The sequence below is a fragment of the Pseudophryne corroboree genome, chromosome 2 (genome assembly GCF_028390025.1).
Source record: "Pseudophryne corroboree isolate aPseCor3 chromosome 2, aPseCor3.hap2, whole genome shotgun sequence".
NCBI classification, from domain to species: domain Eukaryota; kingdom Metazoa; phylum Chordata; class Amphibia; order Anura; family Myobatrachidae; genus Pseudophryne; species Pseudophryne corroboree.
Window position 1 is genome coordinate 590,641,831 of NC_086445.1, and position 12,110 is coordinate 590,653,940.

General features: G+C 43.3%; 1 protein-coding gene and 1 long non-coding RNA gene across 2 annotated transcripts in view; one reads left to right on the forward strand and one right to left on the reverse strand.

Annotated features, from left to right (window-relative positions):
• Positions 1-4,203, reverse strand: part of NKAIN1 (sodium/potassium transporting ATPase interacting 1) — a 45,835-nt gene extending 41,632 nt beyond the window's left edge. The window contains exon 1 of the mRNA XM_063954585.1: positions 3,798-4,203. Coding sequence (XP_063810655.1) covers positions 3,798-3,851 — 54 coding nt within the window. The 5' untranslated portion in view covers positions 3,852-4,203. The remainder of the gene's footprint in view (positions 1-3,797) is intronic.
• The window catches only part of LOC135037852 (uncharacterized), a 307,719-nt gene that overhangs the window by 123,028 nt on the left and 172,581 nt on the right, over positions 1-12,110 (forward strand). The gene's annotated exons all lie outside the window — the stretch shown is intronic.

Sequence of the window (12,110 nt, forward strand, 5' to 3'; positions counted from 1 at the left end):
AAAATCGGCAACGAGTGAACAACTCGGAATGACCCCCTATGTTCGATGTCAGTAGTCAGAAAGAAAGATATTATCATCATTATTAAAGATAGCTGAGTCTTAAAAGTTCTGTTTTGGGGAAAATCAGTGCAGATATACTATTTACTCAGATTATATATATATATATATATATATATATATATATATATATATATATATACATATGGGTGTGCAAGTAGCTGTTCTGCTGTCGCTTTTGTGGATAATAATTTGTCCGCCACTCACTCTACAAGCTATAAAAGCAGCATTGGAACAAACACAATCCATAAACATAATACATTTTACAGTGCAGTAACCACAAAGGTTTAAACCACAATAGTGTTGTTAAACCATCAAACTACAATTTGTTAACTTGACTGTTTTAAACACAGAAATAACTGTTGTCAGGATCATCTTTTCATATGGGCTCAATGGGCAGTTGCCTAGGGGGCCAAGGAGTATAAGCAGGGGCTGGCTGAGCAGAGGGGCAGGGTGCCATCTGCCCCCCGGGCCAGTGCAATTTAAGTGTTCCAGGGCCATTTTTGCATTGCATTCCCTGTGAAAAGCTGGGTCACTTGCTTGAGTCTGCCCCCCAGGCTGAAAGTTGCCAGCCAGCCCCTGAGTATAAGGGCCCTAGGCTCATAGCTGAGGTCCCCTTTTTCCCGGGGTACCATATTTTTTTAAATTGAACTTGGGGAACCTGAGATATTGGATGGTCCCCATCCAAGCCTGTTCATTGCTCTTCCCAGTCAGATATCTTGGGTTCTGTCTGACTTAGAGGTTTGGTTTTCTGAGAATATACTCCAAAAGCTGTGACTCTCCCCTTTCAGTGGTCACTGGCAGCTTGTATCTACTATGCCAAGAACCAGAGATATCAGCCTTCCAGCAGCTGGTCCCTGCTCCAGCTCCACACGCCTGTTATGCAGTTTTTTATTTTCATTGGTGGATTGCTCTGGCTCCTGGACTCTGATCCCCAAGTCCCCAGTACCTCCTGACAGGTGGGACTCTCTAGTTTTTTATACCATTGACAGCTATGAAATCTATTTCCACGAACTGGAGATATCTGCAGTCAAGCAAGCTGCCATCCCAGCAAAAAATGTTGAATATTAAGCCCACTCTACTATCCACCCCTCCCCTACGTATTAAACACCCCTTACCACCCTGGAAGTCATGTACCGTGGCCCCTTCACTCAGCCCAATGCCCCCTTCTACAGTTTAGTGTTCTCCCTCCCGCCCCATCTCCCATCATCTGTGCAGTAAAGGAATAATTAGCAGAAATGACTGCTCCAGGTCCTACATGCTGAGTGTAAAATAGAACACCCCCTACCGCCCACAGGACATCAAAGCTGCTGCTGATAGCAATGCCCACCCCTACCGCTGGAGGATGGGTAGGGGCCCCAGTCCATTGCTTTGCCTAGGGGCCTACACTGCTGTTAAGACGGCCCTGACTGTTGTAGTTACCTATTCCCTTCAATGTCAGGGGCCATATTTTTTATAATATTAGAATTAAATGATACTTCATGAATCTTAAGTCATAAAATTGATGTTTGGGTAACGTGCCATTAGAAAACTAACTGAAGCAGTGCCATGCAGTGCAAACATTTCCCAATGGTTTCATGAGTTTAGGTCTAGCAAAGACTATCAATGACGCCCGCCAACAACTTTGCCTCATTAAGTTGGCCTGATTGGTTGATCTAGTCCAGCCAATTAGACGACTATTTCCTGCCCTGATATCACCATTATTTCACAAGAAATGCCAGCACAGGATTGCTTGGAAGTTTCTTTTGAGTGATACAGTTACTTCTGGAGAAATGCTGTGGCTCATTTTTACTTTTAATTATGCAATGGGTGACACTGTTCTGTTACTGTCAATGAATGTGTTATTTTACTTGACAGGAACAAGAAATATTACAGTTCCCATTCATATGCAGTCATACAGAAAAAAACAGCTTATTTTCATGTAGGCTAGTACCTTATGATATTTATTTTGCAGGTGACACACAAAACAAAAACAAACTGTAAACATAAATCCTACATAATCATTATCTGTCTCCCTGTGGAGGATAATAATACTGTTTGGGTATTATGCTGGTGCTCTAATTTACAGATTAAAGGGTGTATTTATCAAAGCTCGGAGAGAGAAAAAATTGGAGAGATAAAATACTAGCTTCTGCCTTACATGTTACAGGCTGTGTTTGAAAATGACAGTTAGGAGCTGATTGGTTGGTACTTTATTACTCACAATTTTATCTATCCAAGCTTTCATAAATAACCCCCCCCCCCAAAAAAAACAACAACCCCAACAACCCAGGGGCCCTACACACTGCGCGACCCGCCGATGAACTGCCTGACCGACTCCCCCCGTCACCCGGCTCCATAGCAGTGCATGCGATCGTCCATATTGGCCTGTATGCACAAGCGACGGGGCACCAATGATGAACGAGCGCGGGGCCGCGCATCGTTCATCGTTGCTGCCTCCACACTGAAAGATATGAATGGTATCTCGTTCATTAATGAACGAGATTGTTCATGTTTTTCAGTAATATCGCTCAGTGTGTAGGGCCCATTAGTGCTGCAAAGATTACCATGGTAGACTATGAAGTTATCTCAGTAAGTAACGTGCTTAATTTTCTATGAACCCTAGGCCTATCATGCTTGCTTTGGGACTTGCTATATACTTTAATGAATAAAATACTGTGCATTGTATTGGTCCACTGAACATTATTTTACACTGTTTCAGCGAGTGGATAGTAATTTCAAAAGTATGTAAAAGAGGACAGTCCTGTACTCCTAGACGTTTTACTCCCAACACTGTTTCGGAAATCTACAACAATCATAAAATCAAGTGACTTTCACCAACACTACACAATGTTGCACATTAACAATACATCAATATACTATTATTGTATTATTTAGTGCAGACAAGTTTTCTTTTCATATTGCAGCTGTTGTTGAACTTCAAATACTATTATTAAAAGTAATAAAACCTGCTGGAAAAGCTTTACTTATATACCAAACTTGAAAAGATTGAATATATAATACCCAACTTTTAGTTTAAGATGGGCTTTATTACTTATGGTCAAAATAAATACGGAATTTCTGCCTGAAACTGTAAGAAATAAAGTAGGTTTACATAACCCCTGCCAATAGACTCTAGAACATTGTTATAACGGTTTTCTGAATAAATAGAATCGGAAGAATATGTTTGACTAAAATAATACATTTGGCTTCATTCCTTGTGAATTTTGTTTAATTGGACAGCAATTTAAAATGAATTTTGTACAATAATTAAAGTTGCCCGGAGTTGCCATGTTAGACAATTAGTACTGTATATGCTAAAAAAAAACAACTAAAAAACATTTTCAGTAAATGTGTTAAAAACGCTTAAATACTCAAAAACATACTACATACACATAATTATCTGTAAGTGCATATGAATATTCATACATTACCCACATATACAATGTTACACGTGACAGCAGTTTGCATACACATACCTAGCATAAGTATTATTTTCAGAGTACTTATAATAATAATAATAATAATAATAATTGGAAAACTGGCCACTAAGTCTATAATCTAAATGTAAAACCAGATGTGCAGGGGCACTTTCCATATACAATGATAATTTGCAGAGGACCTTACAATGTGATCAGTGAGAATATGTATATAATAGGATGAAGTCTCTTGCAGCATCATTAGTGTAAATGTAGGAATGATGTGTTAATCCTGTTAATGGTTCCCAGAATCCCATCACGCCGGTTATTGTTGTAACTCACCAGCTGCAGGCAGCAGATCCCAACCAAGGTACATCTCCCAGTGCATTTGCCCATAGTGGAAGGATTGTGATCCTACAAATAGCAGGCTTTGGTGTAGAGAATCCTCATCTGATAGGGAATCCTAAAAATGTCAGCTCCTCAGCCTAGGATATTGTGCATTGTCCCTGTAGAGAAAAGGCCTGATGGGTTACAGGACCATGTTTAGTGATGCCACCCTACAAATATACATGCTATATGGGAGAGGAGGAGCATTCCACCTTATGTCCTCTTTGTGTTGGTCTATTGTGTGTTTTGTGTATGAGAGGGGGAGGATAGGAGTGGCAGGCAGAGAGGACAAGCCACACACACACACCCACCCTATAAGGATTCACCCTCCCTCCTCTCGTGTAGTAGGGAGCATGCTATTCACTCCTTCCTGACCAGTCCCTGGGTGTGGAGAGAGGAGGAGGAGGTAAACGAGAACAAGAGAGGGGGCTGCAGACCAGAATTCATTTGCCGCCCCCCTTTTAATACCCACCAGAGAACGAGTGCCAGCTGCAAAATCCCTTTTGTTACATTGCAGAAGAAAAGCAGATCCATTCTGTGTGAATGCAGCATTGTGCAAACCTTGTACATTGGTCCTCTTTCTCCTCTCTCCTGCATCTTTACTCTGCATCCCAAATTCACAGTCGCGGGATTTGATGAAACAATCTCAGTATAAGTATGTGACGAATCAGTGAATTGCTTTGTTTTTGTACAATATGAAGTTGCTCAGTAACCCTCGACTTCCTTTCACAAAGCTATTCTGCAATTCATTATGGTTGATGTAATCCATTATCCTACCTTCCTCTGATAGTATTGCAGAAATAGCTTTTGCTGCCCCTTTTCACCTTTGACTAAATGTGTGGTTCTTACAGACCTTAAACAAGTTAACCTACTGTATAAACCTTTTCATTTAGTGCTGATCCGCTAATTTAACATAATTCCACCTAGACAGTACCAGTGCTTCAAAGTGATCATCTATCAACTGGACTGAAGCAATACCCAGAGCCAACCCATCATCCCATTTTCAGAATAATAAATTGCCCCCTTTGGAATCACTAAGGGGTCTATTTATCACCATCCGCATCCAGGATGCGGATGACAGGTGATAAAATCGCCCAAACTCGCACTGCGATAATTGATTACATCGCAGGGATGTATCAATTATCGCGTAAATTTGGCCACATCACATTTTCCATTATAAGTATGGGGAATGCGATGTGGGTTACTAAAAAAAAGTGAATTAAAGGGTTTGGAGCAGTTTTTCATGAAAACTGCTCTAAATGCCCTTTAATACATTCAGGTGATACTAAAATAATGTGAAAAGGGTGTGAAAACACCCTTTTCTACATTATTTTAGTAAAAATAATGTTAATAAACAGACCCCTAAGTTTTTTTCCCAATTAAAGACAATCACTGAAAATGTGGTATTTTGTGGACATGAAAGGATTACCTTATTAAAAACAACCACTGAAAATATTGTGGTCTTTTATGGACATTACAAGACTGCACAGCGTTTAATTTTCTTAACAAGTCAAAACTGTCCTAAATGATTCAGTTGCTTGCTGCATACTACCTTATTTTTGAGAAACGTTTAAAAATGTTTTGTAAACAATCAGGTATAAATCAGTAGATATTTTTACACTATTCTCAACATTTATTACAAAAGTAACTAGCTTGTTGGAAATAAAATCTGGTGAGGTACAGGAGCAAATGACAATTCAGACTCACACTTTATCTAAAATGAGCCCATCAGCTACATCCAAATACTGGAGATGGATCTTAACAGTCTTGTCTCCAATCTTAATTTTGATCAGATGTCGCAACCTCAATATGTACATCCACTCACAGGTGTGTCAGTGAATCCCGGACTCCATAAAACCATAGGGGTAATTCAGACCTGATCGTAGATGTGCAAATAAACGCACATCTATGATAATTTTCTCTGACATGCGGGGGGACGCCCAGCACAGGGCAAGTGTCCACCCTGCATGCCATATCCTGCCCCCCCCCTCACGCATTGCGGCAATACTTTCGCATGGTTCAAGTAGTCCTCTGCCTACGCAGCCATGTTTTGGATCGCAGCAACTTCGTGTGACATCACGTAGCCGCTGCGACCTGCCCCAGCAATGGTACGGACACACCTGCGTTGTCCGGACCGCACCCCTAAGACGGAGTGTCGATGCCCACAAAATGTGGCGTCGGTACCCGTTCCCACCCCCTCCAGATCTTAAACTGCATTTTGCCAAGAACGTGGTTTAGGACCTTGCACATGCGTGTACGTGCAAGTGCACATGTGCAAAAAAATCACTTCATAGCGATTTTTGCACACATGCGACAGAGTCTGAATTAGGCCCCATATTAGCCACTTAAGTTCTTTTCTCCTATGCAGTTCCATTTTATTGAGCCATGCCACACTATAATAACTCAGTTGCTGCAGCCTCACTGTAAATGATATTCAGCAGTGTCACAAAGGCTCATTTCTGCTGTAATATAATGTACACTCGTTATTGTGGTGGGTATACTGAGGATGTGTTTTTGTCTTTAAAGGACATTTTCAAGCATCTAATCAAATTACCATAATAACTCATAATAACAAACTCCAGAGAGGCATGAATTGCTGTGTATAAATATAAAATGTACAAGTGATGCTAATACACTGTATGTGTAAACTCATGAAATAACTGTGTACAGTGTGATCTGATGTCATCACTTCAGTGTTCATTAGCAAAATCTGCAATTTAACAAATAAACCTGTACTGCAAATTATTACAGAGACTTAATAATAATAATAATAATTTTATTTATATAGCGCTCTTTCTCCAACAGGACTCAAGGCGCTTTACAGACATCAAAAACAATGCACATGATACAGAGGATTTGAGTAATACAGCAATAGATAAGCCACTCAGACATAAAAGAAAACCTTAAGCACACAGAAAGCATAATGCAGGATTGGTGTAGGCATTTTGGGTAATAACTTCCAAGGGTTGTGTATTCCACCCTCACAAGGTACCAAGTGCGGCAGCCATCTTGGGCGCTCAGCGTAGGATTACCCAAGGTGGAATAGTCCACCCCTAGAAGAGATGACACAAAATGGGGGTGATTTCAGAGTCCTACAGTTTAGAGTAGGGTTCCAACAAAACCACAAGGTCCATGTATTTTTCATCCCATCCACAAGTGTACCATATGGGGCAGCCATGTTGGGTGCACTTTGAAGGTTACACTGTGGTAGGTGAGCCATACAAGGGCCAAGTTCATATATGGGAAAACTGATGCTTATGTAGTAGTATGATGTACCCTGCATGTAGGGCACAATGGCAAGGTGTGCAATCACTGGAGGTAAACATTACAGGAAAAACACATGGTGGGGTAAAGCGAGCAATGGAAAAAAAAAAACACAATAGCAGGTAATTAGTGGCAGAAGTAAAATTGGGATAACATTATTTTGATCAGATCTTAGTACGGGTGGGTAGGAGAATGTGGGTGGCATACTCAGAAGCAATGGGGATGTCCCTGCTGAGCCTGGTCCTGGTGCTCTTCCCCCACAGTTCCCTGTTCATCTTGATGGTTAGGCCCAGGGGCAGACTTGAAGTTCTCAGCCAGAGAGGTGGTAAGCCTGGTCTTGGTGTTCTCATGTTAGAGGCGAGGAGAGGCCACATAAAGTTCCAGAGTTTTGTGGTTGTAATGCAGTCCTTCTGTTATTTTGTTTGTTTGCCTTCTGTTACCATTGCAAGGTTTAGCATCATACTACCCGAGATGATTCACATATTTCAACAGACTTAGAAATATCAGGCACAGATTGTGCTATCAATTGTCCAAAGTCAGTTCTCACGAACACATTCTTGGGAATAATATCTGACACTCCCACCTCTCTTGTCGACATAATCTCCTCCACAATCAGGTTCTCCTTAAAATCAGCTTCTTCCAGCTGCAAATTCTGCGCAGACGGTGGTAATATGCTGTTCGCACCAACATCTCCTCCCAGTAGGGTACACTGCACCTTTGGAAGAGAGAACTCCATAACATAGTCCACACCGACTGTAGATGATGGGGGTACCTGTTCCTCCTGGGGCACCCCTGCAGGCTGGACTACTGCTTCTTCCGCTGATAAAAGAAGCTTTTGCAGACGTTGTCTATCATCATCCACTCTGCGACACTGATCGTGCCAGAATGGGGTATCGAGCTTCCTCAAACTGTGTGCCTCTCTCCATGCATCTTCAAAACTTTCCTCCAGCACCCGCAGCAAGTACCCAGGATTCATCTCTGGTCCTAACCACAGAAATTAGATTTTATACTGGCTGAAGGCGTTGCTCTCATCTTTCTGTGCAGAGGTGAGTTTCATGATCATCTCCCTGCGGGAAGGGTTGCAGCAGGGGATACCCTGCAGCAGACATCCTCTAATTAGCTCATCTGTACTCATCCTAGCAAACAGTTTAGCTGGGTCATCCCACCATTGCTCTTCTGACGCTGTCTCGGATGGTTGCCAGGAATTTTCTACCATCTCCCTGGCAGCCTCACGTTCCAGAGTTGCTTGGCGTTCGGCAAGGAACTGTCGCACCAGCTGTATAAGGGTTGCCCAGTCTGGGTATGTTTTCATAGATGCAATTGCACTCTGTAAATACTTATCCAAGTCAGGACCTTCAGTGTAGCTGTAAGAGGTGCCTGACCTCCACTGGGTATTTGCAGTACTGTCCACGTTCACATAGTCCGTAATACTAGGGACTTGATCCAGGCAAGGTTTAACAGTGACCTCCCTGGTCTCATGGTATCGCGAGCAATCACTTTCTTGTCGCAATGCAATTTGTAGCTCACATTTTCTCTTAGCTACTTGGTTTGCAGAACTCGTTTCTGCCATAGAACTCTCCCTCTGCACCAGCTGTGCAGCACTGGCAGGCCCTATCTCTCTCTCCTCTCGTGCACTGGAACACTTTTTCCCTGTCCAGCACGCAGCTCCGACAGTTTCCAGGAACGGGGGGATAAGATCCACATTTGAGGCAGCCACAGCAGGCCTCACATCGATAACAGAGTCCACATCAGAATCCAGCATCGCACTATTACTACCCGCAGTACGTAATAGTCCAGTACGCAATACATCTCCTACTGTCTCAGCAGCCCAGGCCGATGTATCATTCCCACGCACAGGTTTGCAGCCATCATGATGCTCTGTATCTTTCCCATACTTGATATCAGTCGGCGAATATTCATCCAAGGCCATATGCACAGATCTCGCGTCGATAACAGAGTCCACATCCGAAATCAGCATGACACCATTACTACTCGCAGTACGTAACAGTCCAGTGCGCAATACATCCCCTACTGTCTCGGCAGCACAGGGCGATGCATCATTCCCACGCACAAATTTGCCATCATCCTTCATCAGATGCTTAGACTTAGTCATCTTTGATCTAATTTTCGCCAAAATAAAATAATAGAAAAGAAAAACAAGAGATGGGGAGGAAAACAGAGATTGCCACTCACTGTGTGGATTTTAAAATTATAATAAAGCTCTGAGTTCTGATTCTGGTGAAGTGGATGTTCCGCTCACGGAATTATTACCACCTTCACTTAAGTTCTTAGATAAAAACAAACAATTATCATCCCACCGCTTGCCACCACTTTGTGATGACGCTGCCGGCCAATTCCACAAATATGACAATTTGAGAATTGCCGCATGCGCCATACGGGGGTCACTTTTGACACACGGGATTTTTTAAATACTTTCAGCTGCCACCAGCAAAGACTTTTCAACGTATTACGGACGTTACAGGCGTCTTTAGCTTTACCTGTCACACACACACTGCAATACTTAGAAAAATAGATAGGCGTGAGCCACACAGGCGTTGGAGTTCATAAGAACAACAGAATCAGAACTAAAATTAGGATTTTAATTTCAAGAATACTTCAGAGCTTTGGTTACAAAAAGGTTACAGAGATTATTAAGAATATTTTAAAAACACACACAGAATACAGCAATCTCAATAAATGAAAAGGAAATAAAACTTACAGAAACCTTACTCACTTATGCAAGCGAATTTTAGATTTCTGCTGTGGGGGCTTCACAGAATAACTCAGGTCATCTCCAGCATACTAGCTGTCCCCAAGAGATCACCATGTGACCTGATGTGACCTTAGAGATGTGTGATCTCAGCCTGCAGCCTCTTCCAAAGTGATCAATGACATCCTTATAATTTACAGAAGGGCATATCTATCAACATTGGAGGTATTGGCAACGGGATGGAGGTGTGGCCATTGTGGTAATTTTTAAAGAATATCTCACTTTTTATACAGACAATTACATTCACTGCATGTGGCAGTGCAACACTTTCCAGCTGTTATTAGCCCATAGATGGCGTTAGCCCACAGTAGACTGAGGATCATTCTTTTGTAGCCCAAATTATGCATGTGCTGGCTGGAGAGAAAGATGGGGGGGGGGGGGGGGGGGGGAGAGAGAAGCAGTCGAGACAGATGGGGAAATGGTAAAGACACGGGGATGAGAAACATGGGGAGGAGAGAGACCTAGATGAAGATGAGAGAGGGATAGGGAAAAGAGAGAGAGAAGAGAGAGAGAGAGTTGCGGAAATGATAGACATGGGGGTGAGAAATATGGGGAAGAGAGAGATGGTGACAAGAGAAAATGATGTGGATGAGAGAGATGGGGATGGCAGAGAGAGAGAGAGAGAGAGAGAGAGAGAGAGAGAGGTGTGGATGACAGAGGGAGAGAGAGAGATGGTGAAGAGAGAAAGAGATAGGGATGACAGAGAGATGGGGATGAGAAAGAGAGATGGAGATGACAGAGATAGATGGGGACGACATAGAGAGAGATGGTGATGAGAGAGGGATAATGACGAGAGTAGAGAGAGAGATGGGGACAAGAGAGAAATGGTAATGAGAGAAAAAGAGATGTGGATCAGAGAGACAGGTGCAGTGTTGGACAGGGGCATCAATAGCCCATCGGGGGGATGCAGTGATAGGGACCCATGTTTATAGGTATGGCCACTCTCCAGAGGGGGTGCGCCAACCGCCACAGAGGCTTTGCTAACCATTACAGAGTGTATAGTCTGGGCCCCTTGACATATTTATATAGTAAATACTGCTAGTACATGCATGATGTACCAGATTAATTACAGCAATGCACTGTAGAGAAAACACCATAGTCCTGTGCAGGATAAGGTAACATGTATAATTCAAGTGCACATTTTGGAACCTGATCCATAGAGGAGGAGGAGGAGGAGGTAGCTCAAGGCAGTGGGGCCCACCGGGGGGAGCCCCTGTATCCCAGTCCAGCACTGGATGGGTATGACAGAGAGAGATGAGGACGAGAGAGAGATATGGGAATGAGAGAGATGGGGACGAGAGAGAGAGATGGGGTGAGAGAGAGAGAGAGAGAGAGGGATGAGAGAGATGGGGACGGGAAAGAGATAGAGACGATAGAGTGAGAAAGAGATGGGGTCAACAGCAAGAGAGAGATGGGGATGAGAAAGAGATGAGGATGACAGAGAGAGATATAGATGGGGATGCCAGAGTGATGGGGACGAGAAAGGGGGAGATGGGGACAAGGGAGAGAGATGTGGATGAAAGAGAGATGGGAAAAGATAGACATGGGGATGAGAAACATGGGGGGGAGGAGAGAGAGAGAGATGGGGACGGAAGAAAGAGAGATGGGGACGGAAGAGAGAGAGAGAGATATGAGGAGAGAGAGAGAGAGAGAGATGAGGAGAGAGATGAGGAGAGAGAGAGAGATGAGGAGAGAGAGAGAGAGATGAGGAGAGAGAGAGATGAGGAGAGAGAGACAGAGGGAGATGAGGAGGACAGAGAGAGATGAGGAGGACAGAGAGAGATGAGGAGGACAGAGAGAGAGAGAGAGAGAGAGAGAGAGAGAGAGAGAGATGGGGATGACAGAGAAAGAGGAGTTGGGGAGAGATGGGGGACGAGAGAGAGAGAGATATGTGGATGAAAGAGAGATAGGAAAAGATAGACATGGGGATGAGAGAGAGATAGAATGGACATGACAGGGAGATGGGGATGATAGAGAGGGAGAAATGAAGACAGAGAAAGTGAAATGGGATAAGCGATAGAAATAGAGATTAGAGAGATATGAGGATGAGAGTGTCACGATCCGGGTATCTGGACGCCATTTCTTACCCATCAGATGCCTCCTAAGGCTGGCTCAGCGCTCCAGGACCGGATCCCATCTGTTATCCTGATGTGTACATTCCTGTATCCTCTCCTGTCACTCTGGGACGCTGTCACAGTAAACGCCATATTACACCTGGCATGGCGTCTCCCGCG